Source organism: Pocillopora damicornis, chromosome 1 (assembly GCF_964200805.1).
Source record: "Pocillopora damicornis chromosome 1, jaPocDami1.2, whole genome shotgun sequence".
Lineage (NCBI taxonomy): Eukaryota > Metazoa > Cnidaria > Anthozoa > Scleractinia > Pocilloporidae > Pocillopora > Pocillopora damicornis.
In genome coordinates, this window is record NC_142670.1 from 39,329,931 (window position 1) to 39,347,759 (window position 17,829).

General features: G+C 39.3%; 3 protein-coding genes across 8 annotated transcripts in view; 1 reads left to right on the forward strand and 2 right to left on the reverse strand.

Annotated features, from left to right (window-relative positions):
• Nucleotides 1-74: 74 nt before the first annotated feature.
• Nucleotides 75-17,829, forward strand: part of LOC113671115 (neurochondrin) — a 143,474-nt gene continuing 125,719 nt past the window's right edge. For all 6 annotated transcript variants that reach the window (XR_016183494.1, XM_089195825.1, XM_089195807.1 and 3 more), the window contains exons 1-2: nt 75-1,440; nt 3,499-4,324. Coding sequence is in view for 5 of the 6 variants with exons in the window: in XM_089195825.1 (XP_089051951.1) it covers nt 144-1,440; nt 3,499-4,316 (2,115 nt within the window). In the remaining variant the exon portion in view is untranslated. The remainder of the gene's footprint in view (nt 1,441-3,498; nt 4,325-17,829) is intronic.
• LOC149053786 (uncharacterized) lies at nt 4,692-7,045 on the reverse strand. The gene has a single exon (XM_089195897.1). It carries the CDS (start codon nt 7,036-7,038, stop codon nt 5,977-5,979), a length of 1,062 nt encoding a protein of 353 aa, XP_089052023.1. The 5' UTR covers nt 7,039-7,045; the 3' UTR covers nt 4,692-5,976.
• LOC149053787 (uncharacterized) lies at nt 7,722-8,510 on the reverse strand. The gene has a single exon (XM_089195969.1). The coding sequence runs from the start codon at nt 8,196-8,198 to the stop codon at nt 7,722-7,724; it is 477 nt and encodes a 158-aa protein (XP_089052095.1). The 5' UTR covers nt 8,199-8,510.

Genomic DNA, 17,829 nt, shown 5'->3' on the forward strand with positions numbered 1-17,829 from the left:
GATTCCTATCTCTTCTTTCATTTCGTGAGGAAGCTTCCTCGAGAGAGGAGCCCTGGGAATAAGATTTTATCCTCGCTTTCAAGTTGAGGGTCGGCTTAGCTTTCATGTTCTTCTATCCAGATTGATCAGTTGCTCTTTTCATAATGAGCGAAGTTACTTCTGAAACACATGCCAGCGATGATGGGAAACCCAAATCCTCGCTTTGGAAGTGTATCTCGCTCCTTAAAGTGGCAAAGACAGACACGGAGCGTTTTGCCGCATTGATGTTGGTCACTCAGTTGGTCAGTTCGAACGAAGTTGATGTCGCTGGTCGAAGGGAACTTTTTGACGCTATCGGTTTCAAGTTTTTGAACAGATTGTTGAGTACCCGAAATGTACCCAACGGCTGTCCTCCAGATGTGTATCAATCGCTCTCGTTGACTATTCTGGCCTGCTTTGCAACTGATGAAGAGCTCTGCTCTCACAGCGAGATGATAAATAAAATTCCAATGCTCCTGACCACTATCAAAGCAGCGGGACGAAACGAGTCTGCGATCGCGGACGATTGTTACCAAATTCTCGCCTCCTTCGCTGGTTCTTCGACCGGAATTAGACATTTAGTTGAAATGGGAGCAATTTCGAAGCTTTGCGAAGTCCTTGAAGAAAAATATTCAAAGAATGCTATTGAAATCTTGCTTCGAATCCTCTACAATGAACCACGTGTGCTTTGGCGAGAACAAAGAGACGACCTTCTTGGCGTACTGAGTACATTGAGCAGGCTGTTCAAAGAAACTCAAGACAGCAGTAAATTTGAACTTTGTAACTTTTTGGTGCTTTTTCTTTCGGGTGCTGAGAAATCTACGTTTGAAGGGCAAGAAGATCATCCGTGGTTGGCCAATATAAATAAAGCATTGAAAGATATTCTGCAATCAAGAATTTCGTCGTCACAGAGAGATCCCTCTCTGATTTTAATATCGATAATCATCGATCTGGTTGGAATGGATTGGATGGTTACATTTTCAGGACAAGATTCTCAGGGACTCTTTATTTTAAGCCTTACGATTGCCAGTGTTGAAATAAGAATGATTTTGGACGGTAAAACCTCGGAGGAAATCGAACCCAGGGCCATTGTCCTGACCAGCTGTTACAATATTCTCGAAAAAGCAATTAACTTTGCTATTGTTCAAACTCATACAAAATCTCATTTGCCGTCCATTGTTAGCGGCGGCCTGTCCAAAGTATACTCCCTGGCAACCGAGGCCATGCACTCCATTGGATTATACTTGGACCAGGTGGCACAACACGATGTCAGAGGTCGCCGAACTGGACAAAACCGCGTGGTTGTGGCGTCAGTCCGCATTCTTTGTGCGTGGATGTCCGAAGAGACTTCAGCTCTGCAAGAAGATGTCGGCAAGTTACTTCCATTTCTGTTGAAGATCGGAGAGGAATCGCTTACAACAGGTGCTGTAAGATTTTCTTTCAATTTTTTTTTTCCTCTCCTTACGTAAACAGACCTCATACACGCCTTCCTAGTCTTGGTCCAGCGAATTGAAAACACCGGACTCTCGTTCTTGCCGAGTAGTACATCTTATTTTCAAAAAATGCATAGCTCCAAATAGAATTTTAAGTCCTGGTGAAGTAGAAAAGTCCAGATATGTTTGTAAAGCAGTTGAAATGGCGACACGTTTCAGTTCATTCAGGTCATCTTCGGCGAGCAATGGCGAATATGCGAATCATGTCATTTGCTACATATCAATGTTTGAAGTAAAGTTAGACATCTTTTTCAAAGATGTTATTAAATACTGTTGAAATTCTCAGGAAAAAGGTAAATGAAATTTTCTAGGACTGGACTGAAATGAAATGTGAAAAGGGCGTATTGTATTTTACTTTATAAAAGCTAAGTTTTACGTTTGTCTCGCGTTGTAGTCACGGGTGATGTAGATCGCGACGTGTCGACTGCATACTGCTAGCTGTTATTGTTATTCACCACGATGAATAACCACAACCTTTTCTACGAAATTTTACTTTATCTTTTGAAAGAGTACGTAAGCTAATTTTTGGCAAACTGAAAGGAAATCGCTAAACTTTGTCGAACAAATATTTGGGACAATAATAACAACGAAAAAATTCTTATTTTCTGATTGATCTTTATTCAGGAACCTTGGGTGTGACCAAATCATTAAATATTCAGAAAATTTGCATCTGTCCCTCAGAGAGTTTCATTGTTTGAAAGAGTAACAAAAGGTGTCTTTTTAGTTTCTGGGTAAATAAATTGACTTTTCCTGGCATTTTAATGAGGTTGCTCAGCCAGAAAATAGCTTTTAACTTGGCACAAACCAACCCAAAAGTTTAGAATTGATGTCATGGTAGCAAAAATAAGTCCATTTAGGACTTTTTTCCTTCATCTCTTGAGAGGGATTTATAAGTAAAATTTCAGTGTTTGAGAATTAAATTACCAACTGTAGTGTATTGTTTGGATTGAATACTGAATATACTTTTTTTAGCTTGCATGTATTGATTACCCACTTCAAGTCATGTGGTTATATTCAAGAGAAATCTTTTCAAATTCCTCATACTCACATGCATATATACACAGAATTTACAAAAGTTGAAAGGAACAGTTTTCTAGAGTATTACTACTTGACCTGGAATAAGTAAACACAACAAAGGCTGAAGAGGTGTATTTTCCGGTCTAATCATCAAAGGCATGTATTGGCATTAGTGAGAAGAATTTCCTTTCAGATGTCAGGAGTTTTAGGTTTTGGTAACTTGATCAAGAGGTTAACCCATTTACTCGTAGATCAAATTTGTTATTCTCCTCTCTGTCAACCAAACCATTCTTATAGTGTTGGTTCAGAGAATTTAGAATTAAACAGGGTGTGAAATTAACTTTTTTTTCTGATAGCCACTTGGCTCCTAACTTCTTCAAAGTGGTAGCCAATTAAAAAAAAGTTGGTTGCCATTTTCAAAGACGAACAAAATCTCTCTTTACGCAGTCAGTGTTCTAGATAGACCCTCAAAAATTAAGTTAGGGAAAAGATCTTTAACGTGCTACAAAGTGGACACTAGGATGTATGATATACAACATTCAGGCTCATCTAAATCCAAGATGGCGTCTAGTTATTGATCAAGATGCATGTGCTATGGTTTGGAAACAAACTTAGCGAGGAAGTTTGCCGCAGATTTACCTTTGCAAATTTATTTAATTCACTATATCTCTTGGTAAGGTTATGATGAAACGTTGTAGTCGCCAATTTGGCGACTAACTTTCAGGATTTGGTCGCCAAAGTGAAAAATTTAGTCGCATTGGCGCCTGTATTAGGCGCAATTTCACGCCCTGTTAAATCAACTAGTTATCCCCAAATTGATATTTTTCTTTATTCTCATCACTTTTTTGGTTGATATTGTATTGATATTGTAAGGAGAAATTCGGTCTTGGTCACTCATAGGAGTTAAAAGGTTAAATGTAATATGTTTCTTTGTTTCTAGGTTATGATGAATATTTTTCTTCCTTTGCAGAATTTAAGCTTTGGTTTCAAGATGACAGAAAGGATGCTATGATTTCAAGTGAAAAAGACTCAAGTGCAAGTCTACCAGATCTGGAGAATTGGATAGGGCATCATTCAGAAACTAGATATGACATCATGCGTTTCATGTTACCACCCCTGTGTCACCTGTCTGCTGATGATAAAATGCGTAAGATCCTCGTTGAAAACAATGGACTTGAACTTTTATCAAAGTACTTTTTTCATCATTGGAACAGTTGGCATGGACAAACAAAAGGTGTCACAGATGACAATGAGTCAGAGACGTGTCTTATTACCATGCTTGGTATTCTCTTGAATATCCTTGTGACAGAACCAGAACTTGCGACAAAAGCTGAAGCACTTAAGGAGATTGGCAAACATGCCCTGGTGTCTTCTTCACAGCTACTCTTCAGAGATAGAAATATCACTATTTTAGTGAATCTTGTAGTTCTTGGTCTTTTGTTTGTGAAATGCCACGAAGACAGAGGAAAAACAGTATCGTTTGATCAATTGGAGGTATCTGTTTTCCTTAAAAACTCCATTCAGATCTTGAAAGAAGCAAGATACCCTACTACCAGCAAAACACAAGGAGACCCAGGTGATAGGAAGAGCGAGTTAGCCACCCAGTGCAGAGATTTCTGGGATGACATATCAGAACTTTGGTTTCTAGGCGTACAGGTGCTGTTGTCCTTGGCAGGTTCCATGTGTGTTGCCAAAGAGCTTCTCGAAGAGTGTGGATGGTATGAAGAAGTTGTAAACATTGTGAATCAAACCAACAAAGAAGAGGAAAATCCTGGAGAGAAAAACTGAGGCCAAGTGTAAGTGATGTATTTTATTCAGTTTGATACTAAATTACACATTTTTTTTTCAAAATAGTAGCTTCAATATTCTTTACACTTGATGTTTTTTTTTTGTTTTTTTTTTTTTAAGACTTTAGTAATCTTATCACATTATTGATTGCATACTTCATATACCCCTCCCTGTAGTGTTATCTCCCTTGAAGAAGCAGCAGTGCATCTTCATTTTCCACAGTCCAAAATTAAACACTCAGAGATTCCACAAGCAGTACACAATTGTTTGTGATAAAGCTTCAAGCTTTCCTTTGTTTGAAATGATTTAAAGCTTAGGAGAAATTTGCAACAATGCTCGATTCATCAAACTACCTTGAATTTTTTATGTCTGGTCTTGATTATTGTAAGATTATAATCTACAAGTAGAGAAAAAGAAAATTATTATTAACTCATTATAAAAGGCAAGCCACGATACTCTGCAGGCTGGTTCAAGCTCTGTCCAAGTGGCATGATCTAAAGCTAACAAATTAATTTTCAAATAGAGGATAGAGAGAACAACAACTCTTTAACCCTCTCACTCCCAAGGGTGCCTATCTAGGTAAATGCCCTAATTGCCCATGGGGTTCGGGTATCATGGTGACTAGTGAAAGGCAAATTTGAGGTGCCATACAACTATAGCAAAATAGTGAGTGAACCAGGCAATTTTAGACTCACCAATGCAGAGAAAGTTTATTCTACAGAGATTGAAGTTTTCATTTAAGATAGGTAACATCTCCAATATGAGAAAATAAGCTGACAAAACAAACCTCAAAATCATGCAACACGCAAAACTGTTCATCACACCATTTTGATTTAATGAATGAAAGCATGTATGTTGTTTCACAAGGTAATTTCTCGATATAAGGTAGGTAAAGCAAAAATATTTTACGGAAATATTTATAGCGAAAATTATAAATTTCAAAAGAACACAAACAAAATTACTGGTATGTCTTCTAAAGTGTTTTTTTTAACCGAGACAAAAGAGCGTTCATCGTTCGAGACGTTTGAATTTCGCGCCACGTCAGGCTTCGGTGTTATGATTTTTGAAACAGTCCAAGCAGAACCTCTAGCCACATGAATCGCATCCCATTCGACAGAACGTTGTCTTTTTTCTTTTCAAGCATCTCTTGCACCGGCTAAACTTCAGAATACCCCGCAACTGACACGCCCTTTCAAATCCTGCTACTGCAGTCCCGCAGTCGACATAATTTACATACTATCTATATATAAACCTCATGAAATATACCGCTTTTTGCTTTGTTCACCTTGTTGGTCCGTGCTACCGCAGTCCCGTAGTCAACATAATTTACATTTTATCTATATGCCGAAAGAAGCAAGTTAAACATGTATATACCTTGTTGTATTATCCATGAGCCGAAACAAGCACCTGCATATTTCTCGTTTTACGCAATACCAATTTTTCAAACGCTTTGAAAAATAATATATTACAACTTTTTTGCCTTATTAACATCATAAATTTCACAACAACAAATTTATACAACTTCTTGGCCTTATTTACATCATCTAATTTAACTTCAACCACAATTTTTAACAGAAACCGATGCAAAAAATTTTCTATTACGCTTTAAGGAGATAATGTTCTACACTTTTTCGAATATTGTCTAATACACTTAAAAGAATTAATGTTCTCTTGTATTGATGGCATACACTTTCTTTACATCGTTCAAAAAAACCCTAAACAAATCTTCATCGCGATGCATGTATCGCCAAATGAATTCCGCCAAATACGTGGAGAAAAGGTACTTTCGAACACCAAACTTAGGCAGATTCGACTTGGCATGCCTCCAGTGTCCTTCAATTTTATTGGTATGATCACCGTCTTTGTTCACGAATTCTACAGAGTGGTTGACTGTTCGGTGTTCATAGCCATGCGCCTCGAGTTTGGAGTACGCTTTCCAGCAGTCCGACACTATAATTGTTCCCGGTTCAATCCAGTCTTGAATAATGGGCAACAGTGTTTCTTCGTCTCGCTTCTCGACTGCTACCAGAAAAGATTTCCTGCTTTTCTCCTGTATACCTCCAAGCACCCACTGCCCTTCAACGTGATGTCCTCTGTGGTACTTTCTTTTGCCAAATTTACTTTCGTCTATCTGAACAACCTTTCCTTTTCCGCCTAGTTTTTCGCTATTTTCAAGAAGTGTTATTTCGCATACTTCGCGACAGAAACTGTCCCAGTCCACCCCCATGCTTTCTCCAAGTCCAAGTTCATGTTTAATTTGTCTCTGATCGAGATCCTGGCACCACCAATAACTTAACTTCAGAATTTCTTCTAACGTCATCCTGCTCTTTTCGAACCAGCTATCTTTCCGTATCGACAACTCTGCCCTGTGTTTCTTAAAGTTAACTTGTACTCTGCATTCCCACTTGAAACCATCCGATCGATCCTCGCACCTACTCAAACTCATTTCTCCAGCGCAAATCGGGCACAAACGTTCCTTCGCCAAAAGTCCTTCCTCCATTAGCCAATACACAAACAGTTCTTTATCTTGCATACGCGCTACCAGGTCGTCATAACGCCATTTTTGGTGTTCGCGGTTGCGTCCATAGCTGCCACTTAACGCCGTTCCACATTGCGTCCCTCGATCCTCTATCTGTATTTGTGATGTTGTCTCGGTTTCACCACCAGCACTGGTTTCTCCACGTTTTGATCCAATTGCAACTTGAACCCCTTTATCGTTCATGACTGCGCAAAAAATTTAACCCTACTCTTAACGCTCTTTTTCACTTTAACACATAACATCACTCAAAATAATGCCATGTCAGCTTAAAAGAGCTCATACATTGAAAATGCGAAAACGCTGTAACAATAAAAAACTTCGCGGCCCTTTCAATTTACTCTCACAGAAAAATAGCGCCCTGCACAACAAATCAAAACACGAATTTGTTGCCATCATTGAAATCGGCACGCTTCTTTTACGATTATTTCAATAGCCTTAACATGACAATTTCAATCATTTGTATCACACTTTCCCTGTAACGTTGACATCAATAGTGCTGTTAATTACCCAGTAACTGGAACACAATAACCTGTTTCTAAACATCTTGTAAAATTTAAAAACGATCTCTGGCTAAAACTTTTAAAAATACGAGCTTTCGGCTGTTTGCGCTACAGCCTTCAACGGGTAAAATGATAAAAAGGTAAGAAATACTAGGTGTGAAGTACAAAGTAGGAAATTAAAAATTTCAAATTCCGTGGCATTCCAAGTTAACTCCCAATGCGGACAACAATTCCTGTTCTTTGCCCGGACAATACAACATTCTTTTTAACAAACATTCTTAGTTATTAGCATTTTTAATTTCCTACTTTGTACTTCACACCTAGTATTTTTAACAAACATTCTTAGTTATTAGCATTTTTAATTTCCTAACGGGTAATGTCATTATGCAATGGCTTTTCAAATGCCGTGTCGAATTCGGTTGAATTGACATTGGTACTGTTCGGCCAAGGATTTGGCTTGCCCTTTATAAATACCTTGCAGGCGCTTCTTGCGCGCGGAACGCGGAACTCAACAATTTTTCCAAAACCATCATGCATCAAAGACTCCGTGGCGGCATTGAATTCATCTTCGGCAATTTCTCGGGCTGATCTTTTTCCATGTTTAAAGGAGCGATATGAAACCACGGGACCTTGGGAGAGTAAGACGTTGTCACGGACCATTTGTGTAGTGGGTTGTTCGATGGTTTTGTCACATGCTGAGTTGGTGACTTCTTTAAGAAACTGAAAAAAAAAAACTTTTTGAATGGTTGGAACACCAATAAAGTTGTCTTTCGACCAGTACATTCTTGTTTCCAGCAAGGACTTTATTCCAAACAAAACATTCAACGCGAAGAATGCACGCATTTCTTCGCATGTTGTTGGGTGCCACCTCGGGTCTGGTTTCGTTTGAATGCACTGTTCGGCATGACGGTTGGTTTCCTCCACAATTTTTTCGAACAGATCTTCTGGCCAAAGAAGGAGAAAGAAATCCAAAGCTGTTCCATCTTCTGGAACTCGTGAAGTCGGACCAGTGCATTCGACAAATTCTTCAACATGGACAGGCGAGTTATCTATTGTCCAGCGTTCGTCGATATCCTCTTCGCTTTCGCTCTCACTGCTGCTCTCGCTTTCGCTCTCAGAAACTGAAATATCAGATTCATCGCTTAATTGCCTTCGCAAAGCTCATGCCCTTTCTACTTCTTCAGTTTCGAAGCCTAAAAATTCATCTCCTTCAGAATCGGACGCCATAATAACGCAAGGTTACAGAAATTCGCTTACTCACTTTCGATGGTCGATTGTGAAAAATATTTCTATGGGAACCTACCTCGTGTTTTGTGTCAAACGAAACATAAGGATATCTCCTATTGGCTAAAAGACAAAGAAGGGCTTTTTCTCATTTATATCACACGTTAGGATTGGTTAATACAAATGCATTTTCAGAGTGCCATATGGCACTCTTGGGAAAACGTGACGGTCACGCCAAAGTGCCATATGGCACTCTTGGGAGTGAAAGGGTTAATATCCAATATCAGGTTTTAATCATTTATTATCAAGAAAATAATAATGTACTATTATTTTAATTAGAAGGTATCAGCACCTAAAAATGACTTTAAAATTTTATAGTAGAGGTACACTATGGCCAAAATACACACAAACTATATAAGCATGTCACATGAATGAAATCCTTTACACCAAAATATTATTACCAATGTAATAAGCTATTTTTTGACCTATTTTACCATAAAGTTAATCATTGAGTTAAGAGTGTAACAAGTAAATACCAAAGGTGGCAAGGAAGCCTGTGAGAACCTGCAGGGCTTCTACACGATGGGCTGCTTCTTGCATTTATTATAATTACAGGTAGATTCAAAAGTTACCCTCAACTACAAATTTAAGTTAAATGAGACAAATTTAATCAACAAAATAAATAATGAAATCTTTATTCAACTTTAACAAATTGATCAATGTGAACATTTATTGGAAACTTTGTGGTTGAAGGCTTGTCATAGTGCTAAAATGGCTCTAATAAATTTTTGAGGTCTTTTTCTTTTGGCATGGAGTGAGCTTTCTCTTGGTGGAAATCCCGCTTCTGCAACACTAAACACTCGCGTAGTTTTGATTCACTCTCTTTATTCACAGTTGTCACTCCCTTTGTATCGTGTCAATCCTAACTTCTAATCGCAAGAACCACAATATCCTAAAAACACCCTTGTCTATAGTCACTAAGGTTATGAGATTGATGTCACTACTTCATGATGAGTGAAATCCTAAGTGAAATGATTTGTTTACAAGTCACGCACTAATTACTTCTGACACTTTTCCGACACTCTGATGGTGAGGATACATAGTAGAAACTGCTCTCTCTGGAAACCTCTTTGTGTGAATGGATTGGATACAACTCAGTAACTGGTGACATGGGTCTTCTTTGACTATCAAGAAAAATAAACCACTTTTCATTGTCCTGTTCTTGGCATTTGGAGGTTATCTGAAGAGGTTTCTTTATGAGAGGTATACTTTCACTGGTGCTTTATGCTGAGGAGGGATTTTGTATGGTCTTAAGTTTCATTTGTCAAAGGAGTTGAAAAGCAGTGGAATATTCTCTGCATGAGTAAATTTGAAGGTGTCTCTGACAGCTGTATGTTAGTCAATTTATGATTCCTTCAGTTGCAGCTTTAGCTGGCAGGCAGGTTAAGTTTCTCCAGCACTATCAACTCTAGCACAGCTTCAGGCAATTCTAATGAAACATTGGTTCTCTCATTTTGTCGCACAATGTGCCAGGAAAAAATCTGAAGGTGTCACTGATAGCTTGCTGTTGGTCAAGTTTGTCAATTGCTTATTGCTTCAGTGGCAGCTTTAGCTGCCAGACAGGTTGAGTTCCTCCAAAATTTTAACTCCAGCACAGCAGCAGGTAATTCTGATAACAGCTTGCTGTAGGTCAAGTTAGTCACTTTCCAATTGCTTCAAGTGCAGTTTCATTAGCCAAACAGGTTAATTTCCTCCAAAACTGTTAGTTCCAGCACCGCTTCAGGCAATTCTGGCAACAGCTTGCTGTAGGTCAAGTTAGTCACTTTCCAATTGCTTCAAGTGCAGTTTCATTAGCCAAACAGGTTAATTTCCTCCAAAACTGTTAGTTCCAGCACCGCTTCAGGCAATTCTGGCAACAGCTTGCTGTAGGTCAAGTTAGTCACTTTCCAATTGCTTCAAGTGCAGTTTCATTAGCCAAACAGGTTAATTTCCTCCAAAACTGATAGTTCCAGCACCGCTTCAGGCAATTCTGGCAACAGCTTGCTGTAGGTCAAGTTAGTCACTTTCTAATTGCTTCAAGTGCAGTTTCATTAGCCAAACAGGTTAATTTCCTCCAAAACTGTTAGTTCCTGCACGGCTTCAGGCAATTCAGGTGGAAATACCAGAACTGTTAGAAAAAAATCTCACACTAAGTGTGTTGTTGATAAACTTTCTTTCTCTCTTTTTCTGACAACTTTACTCTTCTTACTACTTTGGGGTCTAGTTATGCTCTAAAGGAAACTCGGCACGATTTCAGGGTTTGCGGAGATCTGCTTCGAGCGAGCTTTTACAGACGTCAAGGATATGACAGCGTTTTGGTTCCACAGTAGACTTTATTATTAGGTCAGGCCAATGACTGACATGACCTCTAGTGTACACAACTTCGTAATCGAAGAAGCTTTACAAAGTACTTGCTCAAGTGAACTGGTGCAAGGTTCCATTGCTCACTAAATTTACATTATTTGAATAGTATTGCAAAAGAGCAGAAAAGGTCTATTTAAAGTAAAATGATAACTACTTAAAATTCCCATCTGTTTTAATGATGGAAGAATTTCAAAATTAAGAAAGCTGAAACAATAAACTGTAGGCCATTAAAAATAGGAAACTGAGGTGAGAATTCACAGCTCTGATATTAAAAATATACCTATCTTAATTATAGTAGAGCTGTTTAAGAAAAAAAAGGGAAAAGTAATTAAAAATTTCTGCTTATCTATGCAAAGTTGGTGTGGGAAATAATCATATGAAAGGGAATTAAAATTACGAGAACAAACTCAACTGTGTAAGAAATAAAAGTGGAAAAGTAATTAAACATTTCTGCATACACCAGTATTAAACCTACCCCGTTACAAGGAGAAAAGATTAAATCTTAGCGATTCAAATACGGAAAGAGATATTTTAAAAAATGTTCAAACTGTCCAAGGGGCATAGTAGAAAATAACCATATTCAAAATGATGAGGGTTTCCTTACTGTGACTTGTCCTGGCCTGATCTTTTGGTGATCTGTTCTTGTCGGTGCTTTGTCGTTCAATTCCCCAGGTTTTTGGTCCTGCCTTGACTGTTCTGCTGTCCTGGCTGGTCTTTTCGTATCCTTCAGTGGCTTAAAATGTCAATTGTCCTGGCTGTTTTTTTCGTTTTTTGTTCGTGTGTTGTTTTCCTGGCTTTTCTTTTGGTGTCCTGGTGTCGCGTTGCTTTTCTTTCAGTTTCCCTGAATTGGAAACAAAATGAAAGTGTCTGTGTCCACGCGTTCGTCGAGGCTCTTGCCTTCTAAGACGTCGTAGCAATTGTTCGTAATAGAACTGTAAGTTCAAAAGAAGCACTCGTAGTAAAGAGCGCGGAAGGCGAAGAGATTGTTGTCGGTGAAAACCTCTACCGCGATCGCTCATAAGCCAAGGGTTCAACCACCAGCTTGTTAGACGATTTCTCTAACACTCGGTTGAATTCTTTTATTTTATTTGTTAAACAACAAAAAAAGAACTATATTGGTGATGGGAAAAAGGAATGGAAATAATATAATTTTAAGAAAGGAAACATGCATAATTGTGAACCTAAAACAGTGAAGCAATTCTTGTGCTTTTAAGAGACATTCCTAACATTCCTCCCACCTTAAATCGAGACCTCCCGGTCGAGGGAAAGAACGATGAACGGAGGAACCAAAAAAAAGAGTATCCAGCACTAAAGAAGGAAGCGCAACAACAAAATATTGTATGGAAAAAAAATGTTCGTGGAGGCCAAGGTATAGCCTTGAAGTTAAATTTTTAAGCCAGACCTTGCTCGATGAGCCAGCGAGCAAGGCGGACGGCCTTTTGAGTGATCGACCATGGTTGGGTGGTGGGGCATATCTGGGCGAGTGGAGGGCACTTCAGGTCCTCCAAGTTCTGTAAGGTAATTCTGAGGCTCGGAAAGTTGACGATGTTAAGGAGGTCTGCAAAGATGCGTACCTTTTGGGGGCTCTTTGTCCATAGTATAATAGTGGCGGGAGCGGCGTGTCCCGCCTCCATCCAATCAAGCAGGACTTCCTGAATGAAATATTGAAGAGTCACGCCGGTAGAGGTCGGCGGTAGTCCCGTCGAATGGAGAGGGTAGCCCTGGGACAAGCAAAGGCCAGGACCTTGATGTGAAACGTTTCATTGCCGTGTTGAAACCATGCGAGCTCTACGGTGATGGAGAGAGTCGCCATGTTGTTTTCTTGCTGTGCGGTCGTGAAGATTGTCAAAGGACTGTTGTAGCTCAAGGTCTCAAGTGAGCGGGGTTATATGTCATTATACTTTTCTTTCTATGAATTACTTGTCTATTCCATTTACTTCATCTTCTCTCTTTTTCCAAACAAACCTTCTGTCTGAAGAAAATAAAAGTTAAAGAAAGCGAAAATGCAAATTGTGAACCTAAAACAGTGAAGCAATTCTTGTGCTTTTAAGAGACACTGCAATCAAATTGCATATTGTGCAATTTGTTAGCCTGATAAAGTATATAGTTATTTTCTTTAAAACGTACTTGTTGAGAAAAAGTGCTGGTGACTTCGAAGAAACATAGGGTTTTGCCTTCATAAATAAACGGACGGATGGGGAACAACCCGATAAACTTCTTCTGGAAAAAGGCTTTCCTGGGGGCACTCGCTGGCTGTAGAAAGGTCGGGGTCTATTATGGCTGTTGACAAAACGAAAAGTTTGCCACTTAACAGGCGGTGGAGGCAGAACATGATGCGCAAAGAGATCATTGTCCCCTGCCCCATAACCGTCCTTGTAAATCCACTAGCAAAATGGATTTGGTGGTTGAGGTGGTGGTGGTGGAAAGTGAACACGATAGAAACAAAACGGATACGGGCCCAAGGGAATAAACGGACAAACGGGGACAACTCTATAAACTCCTTCTAGGTAAAGGCTTTCCTGGGGGGCAGTCGTTGGCTGCGGGAAGGACTGGGATCTATTACGGCTGTTGACTATCCTTGAGACAATGACTAACAATAACAGGGTTAGCTCCAACGTAGATTTATCCTGCAAGCTCTACTGCACTTTTTGACCAGAACAGACCTGGCCAGAACTGGCTCGACCCAAGAAAGCTTTTCAAAACAGTTCTATTTAAGCCTAACGTACATGGATGAGGTAATGCCATGAATAATCTAAAGAATCACGCAATCCACTACACTATTGGCTAAGTAGGAACTTCGCCTTTTACAACATTTATTACTTTCAAAAAGTTCCGGTGAATAACAACTACACAAACGGACATGAAGGGTAACTGTTACAGTTTAACACTAATTAAAGTTATGATCCAAGAACAACTGTTTACGGGTGATTGAATGAGAACTGGTAGCGTTTACGCTTTGCTGAACATAGCTTTCTACGTTGAATTTTATATATTTTAAGCGCTAGCATAAAAGAACTCGATAAGTTAAAAATCCTATCGTTACATTCCTCCCACCTTAAATCGAGACCTCCTGGTCAAGTGAAGAAAAGGGAGAAGGCATAATAAATCAACAGAGAAGGAATAATTAACAAGGAACTTAAAAAGCACAGCGAAGTAAACGTATAAGGGTGTTTCTTTTTTTGTTTGTGGTTTTTGTTGTTTTATGAATTTTTTATTTGATTTTGTTTTGTGCCTGAACCGCGGCATAAACCGAACAAGCCGAAATATAATGGCCTCGGGGATTCAAATGAAGCAACAAACAAGTACATAAATGTAATCAAGTTAATACATAACGTGAAAAAATGAAGAACCGCTCATGGTTATTTAAAAGAATAATATAGTAAAAGTAAAACGTCGCAGCCTACGACTGTTCGTGAGTATAGTAGTCCACGGTGGTATCGAAGACATGTCTCCCCGAAGACCGCGTCCTGGGACAGGCAAAGGCCAGGGCCTTGATGTGAAACGCATCATTGCAGTGTTGAAACCCTGCGAGCTCTACGGTGATGGAGAGAGTTGCCATGTTGTTTTCTTGCGATCGCGAAGATTGCCAAAAGACTGTTGTGGCTCAAGGTCACAAGTGAGCGGGGTTATGTGAAGGACATTAAAAAAGTTCAAATTGTTCAAAATGCAAGAAAAGAAAGAAAGCTTGCCAGTGGTATATCTCAATTGGCTTTTATTAAAGTTTGCCAAATCCCTCTGGCGTTGTTCCCTACTCGCCGTACCTCCTACTATTTTCTACTTTTCTTTCTCTGAATTACTTGTCTATTCCATTTACTTCATCTTCTCTCTTTTTACAAACAAACTTTCTGTCATACGAAAATAAAAAGTTTTAAGAACGGAAAAATGGAAAATTGTGAACCTAAAACAGTGAAGCAATTCTTATGCTTTGTGACGATAGGTTTTCTCGCACTCTTGATAACATTCCTACCCCCTTAAATCGAAACTTCCCAGTCGAGGGAAAGAACGATGAAAAAAAAATTGAAAACCACTCGTGGTTATGTACAAAAATAAAATAGTTAAAAGAAAATGTCGCAGCCTACGACTGTTCGTGAGTATAGTGGTGCACGACCCGAGCAGCCAGGGGCAGGGCCTTTGATAACGTTTCCGGAGTCGCACGGTCTTCCTGTCCGGTTAGCAGCCTCTGGATGGCTGAGCATCCTATGTCTTTCAGGTTCCGAGTTTCGGGCACGTATTGCGGTAGGAGAGTCACGACAAAACACGAGTTTTGGAGGCCCTTTGTCCAGATCCGGACTGGTGGGGACGGGAGACGTCTTTTTTGCATATAAGCCAACTGCACTTGGCACAAAGCCCAGCGCAGATGGTCCGGCGCCGTGTATTGCGCGTTTCCTGAAGTCCTGATGGCATGACCATGATGATTAGCTTGCGTGAGGTAGGTTTGGAGATGGCCCCACTGGCGATCTGCGAGAAATGCGGTGTGGTACAAGTTCGACCACTCGAACGAAACTGCTGAAGCAACCACGGCCATTGCTTTTAGTGTGAATTCGTCTTCGCCATGCTGGAACCCATCTATGGTCACTATGACATCGATAAACTTAGCCATGATAGTTTGGGACTTCTCGTTGAACTTAAGTAACTCAGCGACTGGAGGCAACAAGTGAGAGGGGAAGGAAAAGGGGTGAACTATATTGCAGAGTAGACAATGAGCGGTCAATAAAAGGAATCACAAAATACGTTTAGTTGGGAGCGAAACTGGAAAGTGCGAAATTTACAACGTGAAGCGTGATTAGTCTTGCATGGTAGTCCCACGAGTTCTCTCTTTTTCCAAACAAACCTTCTGTCATACGAAAATAAAAAGTTTTAAGAAAGGAAAAATGCAAAATTGTGAACCTAAAACAGTGAAGCAATTCTTGTGCTTTGTGACGATAGGTTTTCTCGTACTCTTAATACTGAAAATTTGTCCAAACTAAAACACATAATTTTCCCCCCTAACATTCCTCCCACCTTAAATCGAGACGCCCCAGTCGAGGGAAAGAACGATGAACGAGGTGATGGAGAGAGTCGCCATGTTGTTTCTTGCTGTGCGATCGTGAAGATTGCCAAAGGACTGTTGTGGCTCAAGGTCTCGAGTGAGTGGGGTTATATGTCATCCTTGGAAATGAAGCAAAGACTTTTTGTGTGTTGTGTTTTTGCTAGTTTTTGTAAAGGAGTAGTCGTTTTCTTGTTAGTTACTGGCCTTGTTTCCTATGAGGGTGACTTCTCTGGAATAGGCGGCGGAGCAACTCCCACTGATGGCGGATGTTCAAAAGAACCACTTGGAGTAATGAACGTGGCGGGCGTAATGGAAGCTGGAGGTGTCGTCTACGTCCACTCATCCAAGGGCTACTGTGGAAGTACTAGAACCGGCCCAAGGGCTCTCCATCAGCTTGTTAGAAGTAAAAACTCTAACACTTGTTGTCTTTATTTTCTCTTACTACTCAAGTTATTACAACGGGGACTAGCTCCGATCTCTCAAGGAAAGTATGGGTCACCTCCTATGAAGGTGAAGCTTACTGAGCTGTCAATCTCTGACCTTCGTCATGCCCTTACACTTAACTAGCGAATCACGCTAATTTACGCAGAGCGGAGCTCACATACTTAGTAGGTACCTTCGAGATGTTTACGCTTTACAAAATCATTTTCTACCTTAAACTTCTGACTCTTATGGTAAAAGTAGGTCATAAACTTACACTAAAGGGAAAAAATAACTCGGTAGAGACCACTTGGCTTGCGATAACAGAAACTCGTCACGATTTCCTGGTACAGGAAGATCTACTTCAAAGGAGCCTTTATGGACGTCAGGAATGAGACAGCATTTTGGTTCCACAGAAGAATTTTATTCGTAGTGCACTCTTACATACATCATGCCAGAGTCAAAACTAAACTAGTAATCGTAAAAACCGTACGAGGTACTAGCTTAAGAACTAACTGGTGTGAGGTGCAGTAGTAATGTACGCTCACATAGCCCATATCCTAGCAACGGATTGAAACCGGAAATGTAAACAAAGGTACGTCACTCTTAGCAACAAAAATGTTTATTATATACATTTTTTGGAATTATGTGTAAACGTTTATCGTATCATACACATATATAGAAATTAGATTATCTTTATCCCAAAAATAATCTATAGTTTTTTTACCAAAAGATAAATTAAGTTTAAGTTTTATTGACAGTCTTTCATCTTTATGAAAATGGAATAGTATTTTAGCTACTCTATTAAAATGATGAGAATGATCATAAGAATTAAACAAAGGTGATCTATATAATATGGTCCTTTCATGACATCGAATCTAAAAACGGAAATATAACAAAAAATGTTTATTGATTATGAATAAAAACTACAATATTGAATCATGCTATTCTATCATGAATGAATTTCCAATAAAAAAGTCCATCTTGACCTCCATTTACAGTTTTAAAAACTCTATGTAGCGACCTAACATCACACAAACAACTTCTTTCTTGATATGTATCATACGTACAACTACATAGTGCTGATATCTGTAAAATAAAATAAAAAAGATTAAAAATATATTGTTCTTATCCCTGTATGTGGTACCAATTCCCCATACGTATTATAAGCGTAATATGTGTAGTATAGATGATCATATCTTCGTACAGTGTTCCATGAATTTCTAGTGGTTTCTAGCATTCCATATCTTGAACTTGTATATGGTGGTAACATCACTGTAGCCTGTCTTTGTATTGTTGTTATGTCTGTGCTTGGTTGTTGAGACGTCCTCATCCGGCTAAATTACAAACATATCAGCACGTTCAAGAAACCAAATTTTTTGTAATTGCATTTTACCT